Source organism: Gouania willdenowi, chromosome 5 (assembly GCF_900634775.1).
Source record: "Gouania willdenowi chromosome 5, fGouWil2.1, whole genome shotgun sequence".
NCBI classification, from domain to species: Eukaryota; Metazoa; Chordata; class Actinopteri; order Blenniiformes; family Gobiesocidae; genus Gouania; species Gouania willdenowi.
This window is the reverse complement of record NC_041048.1, coordinates 41254260-41281351: the sequence shown is the minus strand read 5'-3', so window position 1 is coordinate 41281351 and position 27092 is coordinate 41254260. Positions and strand designations below refer to the sequence as shown.

The window sequence follows — 27092 nt, the reverse complement described above, 5'->3', positions numbered from 1 at the left end:
AATATGAAACTGCAGGTAGGGAATATATTGAAATAATCAGGACAATCCTGTGACCAACTACTGGTCCTTTGGATTGTGATGATTTATTCTTCTGGAAAAGTCTCTTGTTTTAATTAAATTCATATAAACTCATTTGTACAACAGCGTGTTCACCAAACTGAACAAAAGCAAATACACTTGTCGTCCTTTGTATAATGAAGCCCGTAGCATTGTTTAGCTCCACTTCCTAAAAGAATCCTCCAGCACTTTGTTCAGGGGAGAAGCTTCAACATAATGTTTTAATTGAATTCCAGAATATAATAATTACTTGTACTACAGTTGGTTATTTGCTGTTGTAAACGATGCAGCACAAAAACACACTGAATTAAACACGAGGGAAAACAAAGCTGTGAGAGCAGAAACGTCTTTTTTCATGTTTGGGCTGATACTTAATAATAATAATCATACATTGTGTATTTAAAACACACACTTTAGTCACACCTGATATTAGAGGATTGTAATACGATCCCACAATAGAACTGTAGGTATTAAAAACAAGCTCTTGAAACAGGGAAGGCTAATTTAATCACAGGGGGCGGTATCTGATCTGAGGGTCACATGATCAACATTCATGTCAGCATTAGAATAATGACCAATAAGAGCTTTAACACAGGAAATGGTAAAGTGTGTGTGTGTGTGTGTGTGTGTGTGTGTGTGTGTGTGTGTGTGTGTGTGTGTGTGTGTGTGTGTGTGTGTGTGTGTGTGTGTGTGTGTGTGTGTGTGTGGTGCGTGCGTGCGTGCGTGCGTGCGTGCGTGCGTGCGTGCGTGCGTGCGTGCGTGCGTGCGTGTGTGTTTGTCCTAATGTGTTGGATTGTGTGTTGTTTCCTACTGAAATCCATTGAACACGTTATTACATTATTACGTTATCCTCCAGGCTGTGAGAGTTCTTCTCCTGCTGCTCTAGTTTACTGCCCCAGGTTCAAGTTTTTACACCCGGTCCGTTAAATCCATTAATGGTTTAACGTCACGCTGAGCCCGTCTGAGTCCACCTCAGGGTCTAAATGTAAACGACATTTCTTCACGTAACAGAAACTAATCACAATGTATTAATACTTTAGTTCATGATTTAAACTGTAATCTCACAGAACTAAGTTTGTTTTTTGGAAACTCTGAACTAGTTGTGGGAGTTACCTAATCATCAAAACTATTTTTTTTTTTTTGCGTGGAAGGCGGGGCAAGCTGGTAATTGATCCAATAGCAAGTTGGCTGCTTGTGTTTGAGGAAGTACAACAACTCATTACAGTTTTTCCCAAAATAAAAGCACTATTTCATAAACTCTGACAAAGTATAAATTTTTCCTTAAACATATTTTTTGTGTTTTTGCTGTCATTTTGTATAATTTTCTGTTAGTTTTGTGTATATTTGTAGTTTTCTTGTGTATTATTCTGTCTATTTACTTTTGAGGTGGCACCAAATTAAGTGCTGCACAATTTATGTTTGTCGTAATTGGTGTTTTGTATAATTTTCTGTTACTTTTGTGTATATTTGTAGTTGTTTTGTGTATTTTGGAAGTCATTTTGTGTGTTTGATTTGATTATATTTAAATATTGCACTAATTATTTAGCAAAAGTACTATGGTGCAAATTTCAATGATACCTCTAAATTATTTATTGTTCACTTGTTATTTTGTGTTTGATTTAGATTTTTTGTTAACGATGTATCGCTTTTTCACTTCTTACTGTTTATCTGCTGTTTTATTTGTTCCCATATTGGACTAAAACTAAACTGAATTTTAGTCAAAACACTGTGACTAAAACTAAATCAAAATAAGCTGCTTAGCTTTGTTCTTGCATCCTAGTGGTAAACAGTTTATCTGCTTTAAAAACCTTTAGATTATAAAAATTCAAATGTGAAACATTAGCATATGTTAATGATGTGTTGGAATAATCTCACAGTGCTACATAATCATAATCCCTCTGCACACATATGTCTGGATTTAAAAAAACACTCAACCACAAACCTTTAATTTCACCAAAACACTTGGACGCGCACACACACACACACACACACACACACACACACACACACACACACACACACTTGGTGGTTACTTATTGCTCTTTGTTTGTTTCTCCAGATGAATCTGATTCAGTTCCAGTTCAGGACTTCATCAAACATGTTTCTGACCTCTATTCTAACGACCTTCAGAGAATCTCACAACAATTTGAGGTAAGTTTAGTAAAGTCGGCAAAACTCAAGCTTTTCCATTTTCCAGTTTTCTGCAGGTTAATATTATTTACGCTGATACAATGGGAAACATTCAATACAAATGTCATATGTATATGGGTTTATAAGGTATATAAGGACATTTTGTGTGTTATTGGAGACATTTTGGGGGTATACTACAAATTTGGATAATTATATCCTGAATTAATCTCCAATAGCAGGCTTCAACTAACCAAACATTGCCTGTCAGAGAGAAGCTGTCCTACAATGGTTGATTACAACATGCTAATTTAAGTGAAGTGTTTTCAGCCTTGGTACCTGCACGCTCACATAAAATAGGTGAGAACCTGTCAGACTGAGCGTCTTTACAGGAGGAACATTTATGATCTTAAACAAATATAATAAATATAAATTTATGATGACAGTGAAGAGCAACAGTGTTAGTGCAGAGCACCAGGAGGCGGAGCTTTTGTACTCACTCAGATCTGATCCACTTCATAACTTTGTACTGACCAGGTTGGATGTTGCTTAAGTTTAAAATGATGAATAATTAAAATCCATAATTCAGACCAAAAACAACCCTGTTGTTACAGAAAAGGCAGGAATGATAGAACTCAGACAGGAAGCTGCTGATACTGTTAATGTGTAAAAGTCTGAGATTATTTATGATATTAATCCAATGGATGATAAACAGACAGAGCTCTGCAGTTAAACTTTATTACAGCACACACGTGTTTCTATTCAGATAGATCTATTTATCACACACTGGGATGAGAACACATTGTTTACTGTAGTTTGTTCCTGATGATGCTGTCAGCGTATGAATGAATGACTGAATGAATGAATGAATGAATTAATGAATTAATTAATAAATTAATTAATTAATGATCTAACTCGTCCATGCATACAAAGACACAGGCTTCATCAGCTGACTGTAGACCAGTCCATTAGATATATATCTATATCTTTCCTTAAGGATGTAATCTGTAAATGAAAGGATTAATTTATCATTAATAATCTATAATAATTCTTTCCTAAACTCAGCTGTCAGATCTGCACCAACCAGGATCATCTATCAATGGGCAGGTCATTTTCTAAGAGATCTGATTGGTCAGTAGGTTTAGGACTCTCTAACATCCAAGCCAGAGAAAAACCTGCTCCCGATCAGGCTAGTCGTTCAGCCTAAGTTACCATGGTGATTTAGCTCCATAATACGTTAGCGAGCTTCGTAGGACAGCACACACTGATTAAATCCTGGAAGTTAGCGCGATAAGACGTCGTCTAGATTTGTAGTACTGTATAGGCCCTTTGTGTTGTGGGTTTTAAAGTATTTTTTTAATATTTGTAATTTGAAAAGTTTTTTGTTGTCATTTTGTGTGTTTTGGAGTCATATTGTGTATTTATGTTGTCATGTTGGTGTCATTTTGTGTGTTGTAATTTTTAATATTTTAGTTTTCATGTTTTTGTGTTTTTGGAGTCATATTTGGAGTCGTTTTTTATTATTTTGTTGTATTTTATATTTTATTTGTAATTTTATGCATTTTTGTTGTCATGTTGTGTGTTTTTTGGTTGTTTTGTTTGTTACGAGTCATATTGAGTATATTTGTTGTTGTTTTGTATATTTTTTTTGTCGTTTTGTGTACATTCATAGTAAAAAGATGTGTTGTAGTTTGAGTTCTACACGTTCTACTTCCTCATACTCTATGAATAAAAGAACAGCTGCTTTAAGCAAGACAAACTGTGTTGGGTGGAGACATTTGGAATGGACAGAACTTTGAAAAGTATTTCATTTATGAGCACATTTATGCCTCAGTGTGTGTACTGTATATGTGTGTAGTGCATGTAGATCAGTGTTGATCGTATTTCTGCTATACGTTGTATTTCCTCAGGAGGTTCAGGGGTGCACAGCTGAGATGGACTTGACGTCTCTTCACTCCAACCATCCAGAGAACAAGCACAAGAACAGATACATCAACATATGGGCCTGTGAGTCTGTTTATTAACTGTTTCACTCAAAGTTAGATCCAGTAGTGATTGTTGGAGTTTAGAATAAACAACCTACAAACACAAAATAAACTAGGCAAGACCTGTATTTGCATGGCGAATACGTATTGGGCAATTGAAAATTAAAAAAATTGGCAAAAATGACAACCTGTATCTGGATATGTTGACAAGTTTCTTCTTTTTACTAATTACATTGAAAGTAATAATTCAGGAGAAACAGAGACTGACCTTGACCTTAGATATGACCTTGAGTGAAGGTCAAGGAAATGTTGTTCAATGGTACCAGTCTGAGCACTGTATCTCAATTTGTGGCCAAGTTTTAGGGAAAAATATTTTTTTTTTGTTTCGTTTTGGCTGAACTTCGTCGTCCTGAGAAACACACATGGTCTCACTTTCAATTTTCTGAGGAGTTCTTGACCTTAAACATGACCTTGAGCGAAGGTCAAGGTCACACATTGAAAGGAAATGTTGTTCAATGGTACCAGTGGCCAAGTTATAGGGAAAAAGTATTTGTGTGATTGTATCTGATCACATGATCAACATTCATTGACCAATCAGAACATGAACACAGGAAACAACAAAGTCTGTGTGTTTCTGAAATCATTGTGTGTATTTTCCTGCCAAGATTCTGTGTATTTAATGATAACATTAATAAAAATAATAATGGCTTGGATTTATATAAGGCCTTTTTCAAGTTTGTTCTTAAATTTCATAGTGTTTTTGTTGTTGTTTTGTGTGTGATTTTTTTTTGTATTTTTTAATCTCGTTTTTGTGTTTTTGTGTCTTTATTGTTTTGTTTTTTGTGATTCTATGTTTTTATTGTCATTTTGTGTATTTTTGTAGTTCTTTGTATTTTAGTTGTTGTTTTGTATATCTTTTTGTGTATTTATTTTGTTGTTTTATGCATTTTTTGCTGTTTTGTGTGTTTTTTAGAGTAGTTTTATGTATTTTTGGTGTTGTTTTTGTGTGTCTTTGTTATCTTTTTTTATGTAACTGTATTTGTATTGTTAGTTTGTGTTTTTTTTAAATTTAATTTTAGTATGTTTTTGTTGTTATTTTGTGAGTATTTTCATCATTCTGCGTATTTTTGTAGTTTCTTGTGTATTATGAGTCATTTTGTGTAGTTTTGCTGTTCTGTGTATTTTAGTTGTTGCTTTGTATATCTTCTTGTGTGTTTCTTTTGTTGTTTTATGCAGTTTTTAAAATGTATTTATTTTTATTATTATTTTTTGCTGTTTTGTGTGTTTTCAGAGTATTTCTGTTGTCATTTTGTGTTCTTTCTGTACTTTTATGTTATTTTGTGTTCAGAAAATATCCACATAAACCCGTCCTTATTAAAGGCTTGTTTGTCAAATATTGTCTGAAGCAAACATTGAAGCAGCACAGACGGTAAATTTGTTGACGTCCAAAACACAAGTTGGTTCCAAACTCAGGATTATCGTTTTCCAGATATTAGAACTCTAGATTTACCAAACTGAACTGGGCTTTATTCACTGATTGCTTTAGTTGAGATTTAATTTGTGTTTAAGTTAAAAATCATAATTAGTTTCCTCTTTGTTGCGTTCGTTATCTAATTCCTGTTTAGAATCTTGAGCTGACTCTTTATAGTTTATAGAATTATGATTATAATTGTTTTACATACGTTCCCTGTCTTGTGTTTCAGACGACCACAGCAGAGTGAAGCTAACGCCGCCATCTGGAAACGACTGTAAACACTACGACTACATCAACGCCAACTACGTGGATGTGAGTTTCTCCTTGTTTTAATCCAGACAGAGATGTGATTAAAGCAGTGGGATCATTATTTATTCTCTCTCTCTCTGTGTGTGTGTGTGTGTAACAGGGTTATGATTCACCCAGAGCCTACATAGCAGCCCAGGGGCCACTCAGGTCCACCTTTGAGGACTTTTGGCAGATGGTTTGGGAGCAGAACATTGGGACCATCGTCATGATGACAAACTTAGTGGAAAAAGGCCGAGTGAGTGTCCATCCATACATTAATGTCATTATCTCTACCATACTCACCATGTCACTGGGATTTTTTGAGTCATTTTATGTATTTTTATTGTTGTTTTGGACTCATTTTGTATCTTTTTGAGTGTTTTCAAAGTGATTTGTTTGTTTTTGTTGTTTTGTTTATTTTGAAGTCATTTTTTTGTATTTTTGTTGTTGTTTTGAAGTCATTTTGAGTATTTTTTAAGTCATTTGTTTGTTTTTGTGTATTTCTTGAGTCATTTTGTGTATTTTTGTTGTGGTTTTGTGTGTTTTTGTGTATTTTTGTTGTGGTTTTGTGTGTATTGGAATCATTCTGTTTATTTATGTTGTGGTTTTGTGTTTTTATGAGTCATTTTATGTATTTGTATTGTGGTTTTGGACTCATTTTGTGTATTTTGTTGCAATTTTGAACTATTTCTGTTAATTTCTATTGTGGTTTTGTGTGTTTGTGTATTTTTGGACTAATTTGGTTTATTTTTGTTGTGGTTTGTAAGTAAGTAAATAAGATTTATTTTTATAGCACCTTTCACAGACAAAACGTCACAAAGTGCTTCACAGTTTACAGTTTAAAAGCAACAACAGTACACACACACACATACACACACACACACACACACACACACACTATAAAAGGCCAAGACAACATAGAATCATAGCAGCCCAACGGCTAATTAAAAGCTTGAACACATAAAAAGGTCATTAGTTGGCTTTTGAAGGTGTCGGCAGAGTCAATAGAACTCAGAGAGAGTGGAAGCTCATTCCAAGGCCTGGGAGCAACAGCCTTGAAGGATCATCTCCTCTGGTAATAAAACCAGTGTGAGGAACCATCAGCAGATTCTGATCCACGGACCTCAGAGCCCGAGCAGGGGTGGAAGGCTGGACACCATTTTCCTGAGTTTAGAGATGTTCCTTAGTTGGAAGAATCAGTTCCTCATCAGCTGTTTACAGTGCTGCACTAATGACATGTCTTTGTCAAAGATAACGCCCAAGTTTCTCAGGCTTGGTTTAGCAGACTGGCCTAAGTCACCCAAATACTGTTTAATCCCTGGAATTGAGTCATCAGGGGCAATAACCAGTGTTTTTGTTTTGTAAAAAATGAGCTGCAGAGAGTTATCGCTGAGTCATTGTTTTTTTTCCACTAAACAATGAAGTAAGGAGTTTAGCTTCTGGATCTCAGATGGCTTAAAGGAGCAGTAAAGCTGGATATCATCAGCGGATAGGTCAGAAACATTTGTGTGTTTTTGGAGTCATTGTTTCTATTTTTCTTGTCTTTGTCCCACAGAGGAAGTGTGACCAGTACTGGCCCACAGAGAACACAGAGGAGTACGGACACATGTCGGTCACACTAACCAGCTGTAACCTTTACGCCTGTTACACCATTCGCTGCCTCACGCTGCGCAACATGAACCTACGAAAGGTGCGTTTGTCCATATTTTCTATTGTGTTGCTTCGTGTCACAAAGATCAAACCATCTCCAACTCATTAAACAATGGAAATTTACAAAATTTAAAAACATCTATAATTTTGTCAGTACCAGTTAGGGATGTAACGATTCACTCAACTCCCGATACGATTCGATTCACGATACTGGGTTCATGATACGATTTTCTCACGATTTATTTTAAAAAATGGGACTGTTGACAAATGACTGAAAAATATTCCTTTATTTTTTTGGGGAAAATACTGTACTATTTTCCTTTTATTTTTCATTGTCAAAAGAATCCCTTGATAAACTATTCAAAATGATGCAATTTAACGAAAAATAAATCTTGAACGAAATAAATAAAGAATTAATACAAATGAGGAAGAAACCTATTAATTTAAATTCTGGTTCTATAGTAAACAATTCAAAACTGCATAATAGTTCTTTTTCTTTTTAAAAGTGCAACTGAAAATGTATTTTGTGCCTTAACAATTGGACTTTAAAAAAAAAAAAAACAGTCATTTTACTGTATTTGCGTCAAATATTTGTTTAGACCAGCAGAGGGCGCTGGTAACCCAGTAGTCGGTTGGCATGCAGTTATTCCACCAGTGAAGAAGAGAAGCTACGCTAGCAGACAGAGCTAATAGAAAAACGTGACTTTTGCAGATATTCACGTAATATTACAGATATTCTTTCGGTGCTAAAGGAGTAAAGAATCATTTATGAGCATGTTTAACAGTAAATGGCGGCCAGAAAGAAAATAGTAGCAGATTCCGCCCATCACGTCCGCTTCTGGAAGGATAAATTTATAGCGCCCTCTGCTGTTTAAAAAAAGTACTGCGATTCAATTTTCAGAGCATCGATGTGAACCGTGGTATCTATGAATCGATTTTTAACTGCCTTACGATTAATCGTTACATCTCTAGTACCAGTTGATTTTTGGGATTACCCAATGTTTTCTTATCTTACAAATTTTCTTAAAAGTCCCATATCATGGTTTTTTCACCCATCTCCATTTGTTCTAAGAACCCCTAAAACATAGTATTTGAGGTTTATTTTTCCCAAACTCGCCTATTTTCCAGAGTTTTAGCCTCTGCTGCCTGTTTATGCATATTCATGAGTGGGCGTGTCTATACACTGAGTTTCCTGCAGTAAAACACATGGATATTTGAGAGGCTATTGTGTGAGTCCGTCTCAGCGCTGTGTGTGTTCATCCAGCAGTAGCAGCGTCAAACACTCACTAGAGTTTTAAGCTGTCTTCTCCTGATCTTTATTAAATACAGGAATAGTGCATTTAAGGTGATAATCATTTATCAATGCAACATTGGGTCACAAACAGTGAAAGGCGATATGATGTCTGCAGTGTTCACCACGGAGGCGTGGCACAGCAACAGGCATTTCCTGGGGGGGGCGGGTCATAATGCTAGTGACATCACTAGCTCAGAAGAGGGCAGAGAAGCAGCTCAGAGAGCAGGATTATTGAGAATTTCTCAGAGATGCACTTGGGGGTGTGTTTTTGATAAGGAATGAACATTGTAAGGTTAAAAGCTGAAAAAAGTTGAATTGCGTGATATAGAACCTTTAAGTTAGAGAAAATTCTACGATTGGTTGAGCGCACTCTAATACTAATATAGTACTAATACAAGAGAAAACATCATAGCTTATTGAATATTTGTCTAATGCACAATTTTAAATTTAGAGAACATTCATTTTTATTTATAAAAGGAATTTTAATGATTGATGTTCTTTTTCACCTGATACCAGTTGAACTGATTTCAATTCCCACAGGCTGGATCTTTGAATTTACATTTTATTTTCCATTGTTCTTCATTAATTTGTCGGACAATATTACAAACACACAACTTTTTTATATCTTTCCACCACACTGTTCAATAGTCTGGATCAATGAACCCAATCATGGTACAATGATCATTCACACATAAAAAGACTTAAAACAAATGTCTATCCTCAATACTAACCATACAGTGGCTCACAATGTGGACACGCCCATTTTTTAGCAAAATCAAGATAAAATGCATTAATCTAAATTCAATCCAGGTAAAACTTGTTGGAGAAAGTGAAGAACCAACCCAACATATCTGAGTCAAATTTCATAAAGATCAGTCAATTACAAAATTATAATTTTTTTTTTTTTTTTTTAAGTTTTGGCAATGATGAGAGATGATGGGTACTTTTTTAATTTTTAAACTGATCCAGAATCAGTTTATTGATCCATATCCTTTTCAACATGTTATATAATCTTCCATCTTGGGTTCAAATTTGATCAAAATCCATTCATTACTTTTGACGTAATCCTGCTAAACAACAAACAAACACAGGTTGGTGGAGGTAAAAACACCAACAGAGAACAATGTAGCCAAATAATCTTCTTGATAAAATGCGCAAAATTATCTTGTCAACCTTATTAAACATTTTTGATTTTCAAATTAGGCTCTTTCAAATTAAAAGTGTAACATTCACAAGTGTTCAGAAAACTCCATGTTCCATGATTTCCAGACGATTGTAAAAAATAATTACGTGATGGCAATGTCCGCCTTCTTTTTAAAGGCATCACATCACATGTTTGGTTTATTCACACATGTTAGCGAAATGTGTGAAAGAATAAAATAATCCACTGTGTCCTCTTTTGAAAAGGAAAAAAAATAAATTGGATTATTCTTTTTAAATCTCATAAAAATAACATCAATAAATCAATCAATCTTTATTTATAAAGCACATTTCTTACTAATTCAATTGTAGTTTTTATTAAAGTGAGTGAGAAAAGGTAAAAAATTATTTTAAAAATTCAATTAAAAAAAGGTTTAAAGACTAATGCACACAGTAGTAATTTAATAGATTATTTAAAAAGATCAGAAATAAGAAAAGAGTCAGACATCAAAACAATAATTTATAAGATATAAAACATTATATTTGCATAAAAACAGTCAAAATAAAAACAACAATAATAACAAAAATAATGAAAAGAATAACATTATAAGCATAAAAATTATAAAGTACATAAAAGCAAGACTGATGCCTTGCCCTCTCTCAGGGTTGCGCCCCCAGTTTGGGAACCACTGCCATAATGTATAGCGCAAGGATCAGTGTGTGTACTGTGCACACATTCTCCTGACAAATTTGTTTTTATAAATCACAAATTTTGTGTGGAAAGTGGCGTTCACATCTTTCAGGCTCTGTTTAGAGCATGTGCAACGTTTGTTATGAGATCCATCAGTAGAGAACCTTTGGAACCTGCTAGTAGAGGTCCATGTTTGAGTTTTTGTCATGTAGTTTCATTATCTCCTGCTTCTTCATTCCATGTGGTGAGTAAATGATTTATTTCTTTGTTTCTCTCAGGGAGGGAGGGGCAACCACAGGACGCGGACCCCCAGTCTGCGCACAGTGGTCCAGTACCATTACACCCAGTGGCCGGACATGGGCGTCCCAGAATACACACTGCCCGTCCTGGCCTTCATACGCAGGTCGTCATCAGCTCAGAGCAGAAACACGGGACCTGTGCTCGTTCACTGCAGGTACACGTTTAGTTTCTGACTGACGGGGTTCAGATTCATGAAGATTTGGGGTTTTAGATGAAGATCACATGACCTGCAGAGTGTGTGTGTGTGTGTGTGTGTGTTGCAGTGCTGGAGTGGGTCGTACAGGGACCTACATCGTCCTCCACAGCATGCTCCATCAGATCAGAGACAGGAACACAGTGAACGTTCTGGGTTTCCTCAAACACATTAGAACACAACGCAACTACCTGGTCCAGACCGAGGTTTGTTCTGACAACACACACACATTGGTTCAAACGATTTAATGATTAGTTTAGTTATGATAAATCTATCTACAGCAGAGACAACTTTTATTACAGGGGCCCCACAAGGGTCACATGATCAACATCGATGTCAGTATTTAAAAAAAGTACCAATCTGAACATTTACACAAGAAAGAACAAAGGGTTTTGTGTGTTTTTGGAGTCATCTTGTGTACTTTTGTCTCTAATTATATGTTGGTGGTGGTAGTGTGTGTATTTCTGTTATTTTTTGTGTTTTTATTGTATTTTTGTGTGTTTTTGAATTAATTTTTGAGTATTTTTGTTATTTTGTGTGTTTTGTAGTCATTTTGTGTATTTCTGTTGTGGTTTTGTGTGTTTTTAGACTCATTTTGTGTAATTTTGTTGTCGTTTTGTGTGTTTTTTTTGAGTACTTTTGTGTATTTCTTTAAAAAATGTGTGTTTTTGGAGTGATGTTTATTTTTGTTTGTGTCATTGTCAACAAATGTGTCTGGAGTTAGTTTGTGTATTTATGTTGTCTTTTAATGTGTTTTTGGACCCATTTTTGGTTTTGGGGGCTGTTTCAGACACTGAGACACTTTTGCTCCTGTCTGATGTAGGAACAGTACGTCTTTATTCACGATGCCTTGATGGAAGCCATCTTGGGGCAGGACATGGAAGTGTCTGCTGATCAACTTCAAAACTACTTCAACAGCATCACAACAGCTGGAAACAGTGACCACACACAGCTGGACACGCAGTTCAACGTGAGATTTGATTTGAATATGTTACGAAGCTTATGTCTCATCAGCTCCATTGTTCAGTTTACACCATTTCATCTTTATCTTTCAGTTAATAACTCAGTGCAGTTGCAGAAACTTGGACTGTTCCGTCGCTCAAAAGGAGTGCAACAAAGAGAAGAACCGCGACTCGTCCGTCGTTCCGTGTAAGTACAGCACACGGAGGGAAAACACGTCAGAAGGTTCTACTGGTAACCTTTCACCTCGTCTAGAAACATGACACTGATAGAAAAATGACACTACTTGTTCTGGAGGCTCAATGTTGGGAATGTTTGTAACACTTGAATGTATTGTGTGTATAGTATTTGTAAGGGTTTTGTTTATTCTTTCTTCAAGGAGCTGCTTTGAGTTAAAAGTTTGATATTTTTCAAGGCAACACAAATATTATTGTTCACAAATCAATAGAGATGCCAGGATTAATTTTCAATTTTGACATTAAGGATGAAGTCAGAGATGAACCTCTTTTGTCAAAGCAGCACAACATTATATTTTTTGTGCTTTTCTTATAATTTTGTGTGTTTTTGGAGTCATTTTCTGTGTTTTTATTGTCATCTTTTGTTTTTGAACAGCGGACCAAGCCAGAGTCGTACTTACACCTTTATCTGGCGTCGACGACAGCGACTACATCAACGCATCGTACATTATGGTCAGTTCTTCTTTATCGTTGGTTCATTTTACTCTCTCATGTTGATCTTCTGAGTGTATCCGTATACCATCAAACCTTTTATAGAGGTGTACAAGGTCACATGGTAATAATAATGGAATCATTTAATGGAAGGAATGACTTCTAGATGAAGTCTGTAAACAGAAGTATGTGATAGAAAATTTAAACCAATATTACTAAAAGATAAAATCTATAGCAAATATTTTCCCTCATTAGGAACCATTTTTATAATGGAATTACCTTTTAATGTTTTTCTTATTCGTATTTTCTTTATTTATTACCATGGTCATCGATGTGAATATTGTTAGTATTATTATTCATCACTGTGGTGATTATTATTATCATCATCCCTTAGGGCCTATGTTAGTAATCTAGATCAGATTCATCTCCGTTAGCTGCTTCAACTAACCAAACATTCCCTGTCAGACAGGAGCCGTACTACGAACGTCAATCACCTATGATCACAACACGCTAATTTAAACCAAGTGATTACAGCCTCACTACCTGTGCGTGCACTAGAAAAGGGGTGGAGCTTGCAGCGTCTGACCAATCAATAGAGAGAACTGAGACTGAGCGTCTTTACAATTAATGGAGGAACAGTTTATGATCTTAAATAAATATAATAAATATAAATCCATGATGACAGTGAAGAGTAACAGTGTTAGTGCAGCAGGAGGCGGAGCTTTTATACTCACTCAGATCTGATCCACATCATAACTTGGTACTGACCAGGTTACTGAAGTTTAAAATGATGAATAATTAAAATCCATAATTCAGACCAAAAACAACCCTGTTGTTACAGGAATGATAGAACTCAGACAGGAAGCTGCTGATACTGTTAATGTGTAAAAGTCTGAGATTATTTATGATATTAATCCATTACATGATAAACAGACAGAGCTCTGCAGTTAAACTTTATTACAACACACACGTGTTTCTATTCAGATAGATCTATTTATCACACACTGGGATGAGAACACATTGTTTACTGTACTATGTTCTTGCTGAGGCGGTCAGCGTATAAATTAATTAATGAATTAATTAATTATTTAATTAATGACTTTACCCGTCCGTTCACACGGAGACACAGGCTTCATCAGCTGACTGTAAATCAGTCCATCAGATATAAATCTATATGTTTCCTAAATGATGTCATCAGTAAATGAAAGGATTAATTTATATTAATAATCTTCTTTATAAACTCAGCTGTCAGATCTGCATCAACCAGGATCATCTAACAATGGGCAGGTGGTTTTCTAAGAGATCTGATTGGTCAGGAGGCGGGGCTTTAGGACTCGCTAACATCTAAGCCAGAGAAAAACCCGGTCGTGACCAGGTTAGCGTTCAGCATTAGTTGCCATAGCGATTAAGCTCTAGCTAGCTTTGTAGTTCAGCACACACTGATTAAATCCCGGAAGTTAGCGCAATAAGAGCTCATCTAGATTCATAGTATACCCCCTCAAATATCCATAATATTACTGGTTTAATTGTTGTTTATTCATCTTTGTGAAATAAAAAAAATAAAAAACAGTTATTTTACGTTACGTGTTTTTTTATTAATTTACTTTTTTTAGTTTTTTGTAGGTTTTTTTAGTTTTGTTTTGTATTGTTTCTCTCTTTTTTGTTTTGTCTTGTTTTTTATTTACACATTATTATTATTATTATTATTATTATTATTATTATTATTATTATTGATAATAATAATAATAATGAATTAAGAAATCTGTTCATGTTTTCATGTTTTAATGTAGCTCATTTATCCTGAATATACTGTAATTAGTCGAACCAGAGTTTAAGTGATGTTTCAAACTTAAAGTTGAGTTTTTACTTTTCTCCTGATTGTGTGCAGTTATTGTGTTGTTATTGTGTTGTTATTGTGTTGTTATTGTGTTGTTATTGTGCTGTTATTGTGTTGTTATTGTGCTGTTATTGTGCTGTTATTGTGTTGTTATTGTGTTGTTATTGTGCTGTTATTGTGTTGTTATTGTGCTGTTATTGTGTTGTTATTGTGCAGTTATTGTGCAGTTATTGTGCTGTTATTGTGTTGTTATTGTGCTGTTATTGTGCTGTTATTGTGTTGTTATTGTGCTGTTATTGTGCTGTTATTGTGCTGTTATTGTGCAGTTATTGTGCTGTTATTGTGTTGTTATTGTGCAGTTATTGTGCTGTTATTGTGCTGTTATTGTGCTGTTATTGTGTTGTTATTGTGCAGTTATTGTGCAGTTATTGTGCTGTTATTGTGCTGTTATTGTGCTGTTATTGTGCAGTTATTGTGCAGTTATTGTGCAGTTATTGTGCAGTTATTGTGCTGTTATTGTGCTGTTATTGTGTTGTTATTGTGCAGTTATTGTGCAGTTATTGTGCAGTTATTGTGCTGTTATTGTGCAGTTATTGTGCTGTTATTGTGCTGTTATTGTGTTGTTGTGTTGTTATTGTCACTCGTGACTCTTTTCTTTTTTTGCAGGGCTTCAACCACACTCATGAGTTCATCATTACCCAGCATCCTCTGCCACACACCACTAAAGATTTCTGGAGAATGATCTGGGACCAAAACGCTCGGATCATTGTTATGCTGCCGGCCACCGACCAACTGGTGAGAAACACACACACACAAAATAATAAATAAACACAGTACTGTGTGTCTGCGGAGGAAATTACTTTATATTAATGTCATGACTGCAAAACTCTCCTCTACTAATGGAAGAAAAACAACAAACTAATGAGTGTCCCACATGTGAGTCCATGAGGGCTGCAGTTTTGCGTTTCTTCCTGCTTAATTCACCTGACTGTAAAAAGTCTTTCTGCTGATCAGTGTAAAGAAACGCCTTTAGATTGAAGTGACCTAGAGCACGGGTTCTCAACCTTGGGGTCAGGACCCTATTTGGGATTGCGAGACGCTGGTAGGCGGTCGCCAGATGTCTTCAAGAAACTAAGAATATTATTTTTTAACAAATTGAATCCATTTTTCTTTGTTTTGACCCTTTTTCTGCAACTACACCAAACTCACCATATTTTAATCTATTTTCATCACTTTTTCTTGCCATATTTTTGCTCCTTTTAATGCATTTTTGCTACATTTCTCCCATTTCTGACACTTCTACATCAAATTCCAATGCCTTTATTGCACTTTTTCCACTTTAAAGACATGTTAACTTGTAAATCCTTTTCACCATTTTTCCACCTAATGTCACATATATTGACCCATTATTGTCACTTTTAACATCTTTTCACCATATTTTATGCTCTTTTTTTTTTTGCCAATTTAACCACATTCACCATTTGTAATGCCCATTATTTACCAGTTTAACCAAAATTCTCCCTACATTTTTTAATTCCATTACCCACAATTTGCAACTTTTAACCACTTTCTGTGGTTTTTAAAACCCCGTTTCACCAGCTTTTCCATCATTTTCCCATAATTTGTGATTAAAACAAGGATTTACATCTTTAAGATGACTAGATACTATGACTGGAATAATAATAAACTTCCTGCATGTGACCTCTGACCCTCTGACTCCACCCACAGGCAGAGGACGAGTTTGTCTATTGGCCGAGTCAGGAGGAGGCCATGAACTGCGATGCATTCACTGTCAGTCTGATCAATGAAGACCAAGTGTTTCTGTCCAACAAAGAAAGGATCAGCATCCACGACTTCATCCTGGAAGCGCCACAGGTGGGAATGAATGGTCGTATTATCCTTTCGATTACCAACTAAGGCAGACAGAAATGAACACTGTTATTGATACACACCAGCAGCTCAGAAAAATAGCCTAAGCTGGAGGTTATTAAAGCAGGATGAAGGAGTGGCAGATGAATTCATTCTTGTATCTGAAGAACCTCTGGTTAATGAAACAATGAACACTTCAGATGTGGACATGATTGAAAGAACAATCGTTGACTGCCTCTGTAAAGCTGATGAATCAGTGCCACAAAAGTCAATCGCTAAACAAGAGTGGATAAATAACTTATTGACCAACGAAGTACCTGCAAAGATCCACTGAGACTCAGACAACTGAGGTGTGAAATCAAGGAACTGTTCAGAAAAGTGAAAAATTATTTTTATACTAGGAAAGCAAACACACTCAATAATGCAAGTGAAGCAAAAGATGCTGAGCAAGAGTTCAAGATGATTAAAGAATGCAGTGAACCAAGAAGATGCAAAATATCCTCATGCCATCTACTAAACTTGATAATCATTTCAGTGAGCATTTCAACCGCCCCTCTATGAACCTACCAGATGAAATCAACCATCCCCAAGATCACCACCATATATTACCAATGGATGAATGCTGGACAGTAGATGTTGATGAAAGCTTTCCTTCAGCAAAGGAAATAAAATGGATGGTGAAGAGCTTGAAAAATGGCAAATGTTTAGGGTCTGATGGATTTGGTTGCCGAGCAAGTCAAGTATAACTATTCAACAAAGCAAGTCTCCCTGTTGTACACCTTAATGACTATGATTTGGTCAACTTTCACTATACCCAAGTCATGGCTTCACTCTCTAATCGCTGTCTGTACAAGAATAAAGGAGATAAGATGGATCCTAATAACTACCGTGGTCTCTTTATCACTGCTACATGCTCCAAGATCTTTGTTGTAATAATAGTAATAGTTTACCAAGTACTCCTGCTGGTAACCCAGTTTGGCTTGAGAACAAACAAGTTCACTAATGATGCGATTTTTGTTGTGAAAAATGTTATCGACAATCACAAGGGTGAACTCTACTGCTGTTTTATCAGTTTAAAGGCAGCGTATGACTGGATTGACCGAGATACTCTTCAAGATCCTAGAGTTAGAAACTGGACCGAAAACACTTATCAAACTACTGAAATGCCTATACAACGAGACAACAGCAGCAATCAAGCACTCAACATCAGCTTTTGAAACAATATGTGGCTGCAGACAAGTAGGCCTCGAATCCCCATGTACTGTATTTTTAACATCTTCCTGCAATGTATTCTTGACCGAGTAGATTGAGAACCCCCTGATCTCTGTGTCCTCATAAAGTATGCGATCCCAATTACCTGCACTAATAGAAGCTAACAAAGGGATCACCCTTGTAATGGAGATACACGCTTATCCAAGTCAGCTATACAGATCCTTCAACTCTCACATAAAACAAACTTCAAGAACTGCCTTCTTTCATCTCCGTAACATTGCTAAAATCAGATCTATCCTGTCTCAGGGCGACGCCGAAAAACTAGTCCATGCTTTTGTTACCTCTCGACTGGATTATTGTAATTCTCTTTTAGCAGGCTGCCCGAGCAAGTCGCTTAAGACACTTCAGCTGGTTCAAAATGCTGCAGCACGTGTACTGACTAAAACTAGGAGAAGAGATCACATTACTCCTGTATTAGCCTCTCTGCATTGGCTTCCCATAAAATATAGAATAGAATTCAAGATTCTTCTTCTCACTTATAAAGCCCTAAATGGACAGGCACCAGTCTATCTCAAGGAGCTTGTAGTGCCATACAATCCCCCCAGAGCACTACGCTCTCAAAATGCTGGACTACTCGTTGTTCCATTCATCTCTAAAAGTAGTATAGGAGGAAGAGCTTTCAGTTATCAGGCCCCACTTCTCTGGAACCATCTACCAACCACGGTTCGGGGGGCAGACACCCTCTCTACCTTTAAGGTTAGGCTCAAAACATTCCTCTTTGATAAAGCTTTTAGTTAGGAACCAGCTCATAGCTCATAATTAAGATGCAATAGGCATAGACTGCCGGGGGGGGGGGTCTGGCATGCTCGGTTGGAGAGAGGTTGGAGAGGGCGTTAAGAGAGAGGTCATTTAGGTTAGAGAGGGACCGGAGAGGGTCCCATTCCTCTTTCAAACACTCCCTCTATGTCTGCTTACTCCCTTGTGTGTTTGCTCCTGTACTCCTTCTGGCTTTTGTCTTGCAGGTCCGTGGGATCCTCAGTGTGGAGTTACAGAGACTCAGCGGCTCTGTCTCCACCCTTTTCTCTGCACACACCCAACACAGCATAACGTGGATGGCTGTTCATCATAGGAATGGGATCCACACAAGGTTCCTGCTGCTTAACAGAAGGTTTTCCTTGCCGCCATGATGAATTCATGTTGGGTGTGGGATACATATGTATGTGTATATACGTATATATGCATATGTGTGTATCCATAAAATGAAGAGTCCGTCCTTAAGACTGCTCTACTGTAAAGTGCCTTGAGATACCATTGGTTATGATTTGGCGCTATACAAATAAAGATTGATTGATTGATTGATTGATTGATTGATTGATTGATTGATTGATTGATTGATTGATTGTCATGTTCTGTAAGAGCACGACTGAACTAGGAAACATGCTGAGGATATTTGATGAAGAGTTTACTCGGTTTGGGCTAACGAAGACAATGTGTTCCAATGTTACACAAGAGGAAAAAAGATCTGAGGTCCATTGTAAAGATAAAGGAGACACATGTTGAGAATGTTACCAGCTTCACATATCTTGACCATGTCATATTAAATGTGGAAGGTTGTTCTGCGTTTACTGTCTAGCGTATTGCTTCAGCTCAGAAGAGGTGGAATGAGATAAAAATCGTGCTCACTGATAAAGCTGTCTATCTGGGTAAAGTTCCTAACGGCGTGTGTGTGCAACCGTCTTACTTACAGTACTCAAGCCTGTCAACTTAACGCCTCACAGCTGGACTCCACATGGATTCATTTCTTTAGAAAACTTGTCCGAAATGGGTTTGAAGGTGTCAGTGCACCACCAAGACAAAGAGATAAAACACCATCTTTAGAAGAAGACAACGTAGACTGGCGCTTAAAATATACCAACCTCAACAGACTCTGTCTTACCCACTCTACACCGATCTGTATCTTCTGTCTTGTCCAACACCTTAAGTTCATTGCTCATATAACTAGACTTCATAACTCAGCCCTGCAAAAACAAACTCTGTTCCACTCTAATAATAAACCTTATACCTGTGACATATGGAAAAACTACGATAAGCTTACAGGTCTTTCTGCTATTCAACATTAACGGGAAATGCAGAATAAGTCAAGGTTCCTGCCTCTGGTGGAGCCAATCCTTGGCAACCAACCCGCTGAACCAGTGGAAGGAGAAAATAGATAATGATGATTAATCTGTAATTAATGACATTTTTAAGGATTTAAACCAGGGGTGACCACATTTTTTCAGCATGTGAGCTACTTATAAAATTACCAAGTCACAATGATCTACCCCAGATCTACCCACCGCAAAAATGCAAAACATATATTTCACATATATTTATTTTCACATATATTGAGGATTCTTTACATGTACAATGTATGTTGATGTACCTAGCATAATTGCATGAGCTAATTTTGCACAGCACAACATAATTAACTATGAACATTTTTTGTAATTACCCGAGTTTACTTTGATGACTTGCACTGAACTGAATCAGCGAGGGATGCATAGTCTGGACAGTAGCTGCTGACAGTCAGCCTCAAGCACACTTCCAAATGTTCATCAGTCATGGTGGAACGGTACTTGGACTTAATGATCTTCATGTGGGAAAAGGCTGACTCATAAATAAGTGGAGCCGAATAATGCAGTCAAGGAGGTAGCACATTTCCTCATGTTGGGGTACTTTACCTCTGTGAGTAAGTTCCAGAACTGTCCATGAGCTCTTGACTTCAGTTTAATGTCGGCTTGTAGAGTCAAAATCTCATCTTCCACTCCAGAAGAGTTCAGGTCAAACAGAGTTGCAATTTTTGATGCGAGTGAATCAACATCAGCATCTTCCCTAAAAGGATAGCACATGAATGTAGCGACTGGCTCGAGTAAAGAAAAGTCTTGAAAGCGTTTGTCAAACTCTGACAGACGATTGTCAATCCGCTCCGTGTAGCGTGCACTGTCAAGTTGCACGCAGGCCTTCCCTTGCTTCTCCAGCTCTGACGCCAGGTTTGGGAAATTTGCCAAATCATGGTGCTGCAGCTTTGAGGAGAGATGTTGCGTCTTTCGTTTGAAAGCATTAACTGAGCTGATCATATTGATCACTGTTTTGTCCCTTCCTTGCAGCTGTAGATTAAGGTCATTCAACATGTTTGTCAGATGGTTTAAAAATGCCAAGTCTAACAGCCACTGATCGTCTATAGTTGCTAGTATTCTGCATGTCCAGCTACACAGAAAAACTCCTTAATCTCAGGACAGAGCTCTCGAAATTTTTGCAGGAATTTCCCTCGACTCAGCCATCTCACATCAGTATGTAGCAACAACTCAGAGTGGTCGCAGTCAGACTTCTCCAGATATGCACGGAATAACCGTCTTTGAAGAGATCTGGCTCGAATAGAACAGGCGATCTTCGTTGCCACATCCATGATCTCTTTCATGTTGAGCATTTTAGCGCATAACGCTTGTTGGTGGATTATGCAATGGTAATTCAGGAAGTCTGGGAAAGCATCGTCCTGCCTGCACTTGGCAATAAATCCAGTCTCGAAACAATGAGTCAGCTGCTTCAACGAATGCCTCTTTTACCATCTCTCCATCTTGGAAGGACTTCATGTTATTAAAGATGACGTGACTCACCCGGAACGATGCTTCGGTGGCAACTTTTGCTTTTGAAGTATGTTGTGTGAAAAATGACTGCTGTCCGGACAACTAGGATTTTAGTTCATTCACCTTTCTCTTTCTCAGCTCGCTTTTTGGCGGGAAGTTGGTGTCGTATTTTCCATGAACAATCCGGAAATGCCGCTCTATATTTTCTTTCTTTGGTCTTGCGATGGCAGACTGGCAGATGAGGCAAACGCACAAAGAAAATGACATTGTGAAAAAAGTCCACCTCCCATTCCGTATGAAAGTGAAACGTTTTTGTCTTCTTACTTGGTCCAGCAACTCCGCTCATATGACTATAAGCTTTCATTAGCTTAAAATCGGAGGCAACTCGCTGACTAGCTTGTTAGCTTTGCTGCACTTAGCGCTGTTGTTTGCGCATGCGCGGTGACCTAAAGGTCAGAAAAATTCAGTAGTCATCTGACTGGCTGCCCTGTATGTCAATCAAGTGACGAGATGGCTGATAAGCTGACCTTTAGGTCACCGCGCATGCGCAAACAACGGCGCTAAGTGCAGCAAAGCTAACAAGCTAGTCAGCGAACATCCCGTCAAAAAAGCTTTTTTGACGAGATGGCCACACCAGCCTGTCATTGCCCTATCCCGTTAAATCTCGGAAGCTAAGCACGTCTGGGCCTGGTTAGTAGTTGGATGGGAGACCACTGAGAATTCCAGGTGCCACAGTGGGGTGGCAGTCACCCAGTGGGATCTGTCATTGTGCCCTTGGGCAAGGCACTTCACCTACATTGCCTAGTATGAATGTAGTGTGTGAGTGAGTGTTGGTGGTGGTCAGAGGGGCCGATGACGCACTATGGCAGCCTCGCTTCCGTCAGTCTGCCCCAGGGCAGCTGTGGCTACAATAGTAGCTTACCACCACTAAGTGTGGAGTGAAAGAATAATGCCTTAATTCTGTAAAGCGACTTTGAGTGTCTATGATAAAGCGTTATATAAAACTGACGCATTATTATTATTATTATTATAATAGGCTGACATCAGCTGCTGACTTCTATTTTTTTGATGTCATGCGATCTACCAATACTACCTTTGCGATCGACGTATTGAGCACCCCTGATTTCAACTGTTTCAATAATTTTGTTTGTTTGTTTGATTCTTTCCCAAGTCTGCTGTGAACAAAACGTAGACAACAGAATGATCCATGTTTTACTGTTTCGCCTTGATGTAACTATTGCAGCTGTTAGAGGATCAGTTACCATGGAGATTGATTCTGTGCTGTAAGACCGTCACTGTGGTTGGCGCTCAGTAAACATCTGTTCCATTCTGCTGACTCAGCTTTATGTCTCTGTATCCATGGAGCAGGACGACTACGTGCTGGAGGTCCGTCACCTCCAGTGTCCTAGGTGGCCTGACCCAGAGGCCCCCGTCAGGAACTGCTTTGAACTCATCAACGTCCTGAAGAAAGAAGCAGGAACGAGAGACGGACCCACAGTGGTCCACGATGAGTCAGTGTTTCTACGTTTAGAAAGAAATGAAACTACAAATACAGAGGAACGATCTCTGACTTTGTGTGTGTGTGTGTGTGTGTGTGTAGGCTAGGAGCGCTATCAGCAGCTACACTGTGTGCTCTCACCACTCTGTCCAATCAGCTGCAGCGTGAGGGCGTCGTCAACGTCTACCACGTGGTCAAGATGATCCACCTGATGAGGCCGGGGGTGTTCACACACCTGGTGAGCATGGGCGCTCGTTCTGTGGGTGCTTCAGGGTCCTAGCACCCAGGTGTGCCAGGCAGCCCTATACACGATTAGCTAATGACCACCACTCCCCCCTCCCCCCACCTGTCAACACATTGTATTGTGATGTCAGATAAACCACCAGTTTAAGACAGTGTCCAGTTATATCTTTAGAAATCACAGTTGTAATTTGGTTCGTTCCGTCAATGAGCTTTTACTTTGGTACTTCAAATGAATTGGCATATTAGCTAAATATTTAGTTTCACCCATTACAATTAGATTTAGATTTAGATCTAACATTTAAATTTAGATTTGACATTTAGAGTTAGATTTAACATTTAGAAATAACATTAAGATGTAGATTTAACATTTAACATTCTGAGTTAATGTTAACATTTAGATTTAACCTTTAAATTTAACATTTAACAGTTAGATTTAACATTTCTTATTAACATTTAGATTTAGATTCAACGATTAACATTTAGATTTAACATTTATTATTAACATTTAGATTCAACGATTAACATTTAGATTTAACATGTAGATATTGATTTAACATTTATTATTAACATTTAGATTTAGATTCAACAATTAACATTTTGATTTAACATTTAGATTTAGATTCACTATTTAGATTTAGATTTAACATTTGCTATTTACATTTACCATTTACGATTTACATTTAACATTTTGATTTAACATCTAGCATTTATATTTAACATTAATATTTAGGTTTATTATTTAAAATTTAGATTCAGATTTAACATTCAACATTTAGATTTAGATTTGACATTTAGATTTAGATTTAACATTTAGAGTTGGATTTAACATTTAGAATTAACATTAAGATGTAGATTTAACATTTAGATTTGACATTAAACATTTAGATTTAATGTTAACATTTAGATTTGACATTAAACATTTAGATTTAATGTTAACATTTAGATTTAACCATTGGATTTCACCATTGGATTTAAACGTAACATTTAACAGTGAGATTTAACATTTATGATTAACATTTAGATTTAGATTCAATGATTAACATTTAGATTTAACATGTAGATTTTGATTTAACACTGAGATTTAACATTGGCTATTTACATTTACCATTTTTATTTTCATTTCATTTCTTTTAATGTGATATTTATTGCCTAAAGCGTGCAGACTGAGGCTGATATAAACATATTTCCATGTGTCCCCAGGATCTCTGTTGTGTAGTTGTTCCCAGCGCACACAGGGGGGCAGACGTCTCCTGCTCAGTACAGCTGATCCTTTTCCACAGAGCATTTAAATGATCTCCTTTAAGTCCAGTTTTCATACTTTCTTTGTTTTGCTCCACCTCAGATGTGAAGATGATGAATTTCATCTTAAAGTTTTTTTTTTTCTTGTTTGACAAGAAAGAGGGCGGGGCCTCGAAACAGGAGGACGTAACAAGTTAATGACTATCAAATTCAGCCGCCGGATTTACCAACAGATCATATATACGCTAGGATTGGTCAGATCCCATTGTTTGATAAATCACACGTTGTTTCTGTCCTACGACACATGAACATTTTTACGTAACGTTGATAAATGAGGGCCATTGTGTCTCTTAAATACCATTTCTGTGTCTTTTTCTATGTATTTTGACCAGTTACAGGTTTGTCTTTTTTCAAGGAAATGGAACTAATGGGTCAATGATGTGACACCTAAATATTTTGTTCAACTGCATTTCTTTTAGTTTAAAAAGGTTTAAATGCATTAAAAAATACCAAATATGTGGTAACATTATATTTGTGCTTACTTTGATGCATTTATTTTTTATGTTAATTATCTGTAATTTATTCTGTTGTTCAAATTGTCCAAATATCATGGTGCGACTGTCTGGCCCTGTCTGGACTTTTGTAAAATTACTCTGAATCTAAAATTACTCTGAATCTAAAATTACTCTGAATCTAAAATTACTCTGAATCTATTCAAATGTAATTTCTGCCCTATTTTAGTTCCATTATAGTCCTGTATAAAAGTAATTTCTATTTTTATTTCCATCATAATATTCATGCAAACCTTGCCCGATCATGAACATTTTATGAATGTGGTGAAACTTTACATGTGTAATAAATCCTATATTTAACATTTATTTCATGTATTGTTTCTGACAACTTTCTCAGGTTTGTACGTAAACAGTCTTTACATCGATCGTTTTGATCTAATTAGATTTATTTTTTCAGGAGAAATTCTCTCACCATATTTGATGGTTTTATCTTCAGTTTTCTTCGTTTTAGTTTGGTTTGTTGTATTTTAGTCTGTTATTTTGTTATTTTATATTTGTCTCTGGTGGTCTCGCTGCCATCATCAATGTTTAGCTTTTATAAATCCTGCTTTATGTCCTCGGTGTGTTGTATTGATTTGTGTGGAAAAGCAGCTCTTTGATTGGTGGTTATTCTCATTGTGGGTCTGATTAAAGCTGTTGGTTTCTAATGATGGCGTCTCTGTTTTCAGGACCAGTACCAGTACCTGTACAGAGCTCTGCTCAGTCTAACCACCACCACGGACAGCGGCTCCAGTCCTTCACCCACGGACGTCAATGACACTCTGGTGTCCACGTTTGAGGGGGCGGAGCCAGCGGAGAGCATGGCGTCCCTGGTGTGAATTCAGACTTCTGAGGCCTTTTTCTGCCAGACTCTTAGTTAATGAATGACCTGATCACTTTTTTACACGGATAAGAAGTTTTTGATATTTATTTTTGTTCCCATTCTACGTCCGAATGTCGCCCTCCCCCCGCCCCCCTCCCCCCACAGAAGTGTTTGCACCGACATGTTTCAGTTGGACGTCCGTCAGCAGGCCACGGGAAACTTTCTTTGTGTTTTCTTCTTGTTTGCTCAGTGAAGTCAGTGTTAAAACACGTTTCCACCGCTCTGGCCTGGATTAAGGATTAAGGACCTTCCCCTGGATTAAAGACCTCCCCCTTCCTACACCTGCAGCTGATCACTTGATTATTAAACGGTGGACAGCAGGGGGCGCTCTCTCACCTCAGTAAAAAACACAAGTGCTTTTTGTCTCTGGCTCACTGTGACCTCCACTGACCCCCCCTCCACCCCCCAGGTCTACCACCTGCTCCCCTGCGGACGCACGCGTCCCCACTCTCGTGCGTAATTTTGCAGACGCATACGCTGGTGCAGATACGTGCGACCCCACTCTCGTGAAGACGCGTACGTCTCCTCGCTCGTGCAACCTGCGCTCGTGTGTACGTCCTCACACTCGTGCGGACGCGTACATCCTCACGCTTGTGGGAACTCGTGCGAATGCGTTGACGTCCCCACTCGTGCGGACGCTTACATCATCACGCTTACGTCATCAAGGTCGTGTGGACGCTTACGTCGTCACGCTCGTGCAGACGCGGTTGCATGCGTCCTCACCAGTCCGTCTGTCATCACTCTTCCTCCTCCTCCTCCTCCTCGGCTTATTTGCTCCTCACAGCCATGTAAGAATCTGTAAGGTGGTGTAACAACTGCTACTGTGAACCTTTTTCAATATTTCTTTGTATAATTGACATTATGCTTTTTAATATATGGGAATACTGTGTGTATACATATATAAATATATCCCAATCTAATGAAATGTGTTTCCTTTCACTTCTTTTGACACTTTTACTCTTTTTATTCACTTCATTTACACGTTATTAATAGAGGTGGGACAATACAACTTGTAGCATCGATGATATATCTAGTGACTTTTTAATATTGTGATGTATTGTCCCACCCTTAACATTTACTTCCAAAATGTGATCATTACAAATTATGTGTGTAAATGGGATTATTTGATGATGATGATGATGATGTTTGTCATTGCACATGTTACAGAGCAATGAAATTACATTTTAGTTTTATCCGTTCAAGAAAACATGAAAAGACAATCACACATAACACTTACATGGGAGCACAGGAGTGGAAAACTGTGGTTCAGATAAGAAATGAGATAACAACAGAAGGAGAGGTGAGGGGAA

At 37.4% G+C, this 27092-nt stretch overlaps 1 protein-coding gene across 1 annotated transcript in view; it reads left to right on the top strand.

The window, feature by feature from the left end:
- Positions 1–26693, top strand: part of LOC114463275 (receptor-type tyrosine-protein phosphatase gamma-like) — a 303535-nt gene extending 276842 nt beyond the window's left edge. The window contains exons 15-29 of the mRNA XM_028446736.1: positions 2117–2208; positions 4095–4191; positions 5873–5955; positions 6053–6187; positions 7487–7621; positions 10985–11160; positions 11270–11405; positions 12023–12169; positions 12255–12348; positions 12772–12848; positions 15331–15459; positions 16393–16539; positions 22737–22879; positions 22969–23104; positions 25589–26693. Coding sequence (XP_028302537.1) covers positions 2117–2208; positions 4095–4191; positions 5873–5955; positions 6053–6187; positions 7487–7621; positions 10985–11160; positions 11270–11405; positions 12023–12169; positions 12255–12348; positions 12772–12848; positions 15331–15459; positions 16393–16539; positions 22737–22879; positions 22969–23104; positions 25589–25738 — 1877 coding nt within the window. The 3' untranslated portion in view covers positions 25739–26693. The remainder of the gene's footprint in view (positions 1–2116; positions 2209–4094; positions 4192–5872; positions 5956–6052; positions 6188–7486; positions 7622–10984; positions 11161–11269; positions 11406–12022; positions 12170–12254; positions 12349–12771; positions 12849–15330; positions 15460–16392; positions 16540–22736; positions 22880–22968; positions 23105–25588) is intronic.
- Positions 26694–27092: the final 399 nt, after the last annotated feature.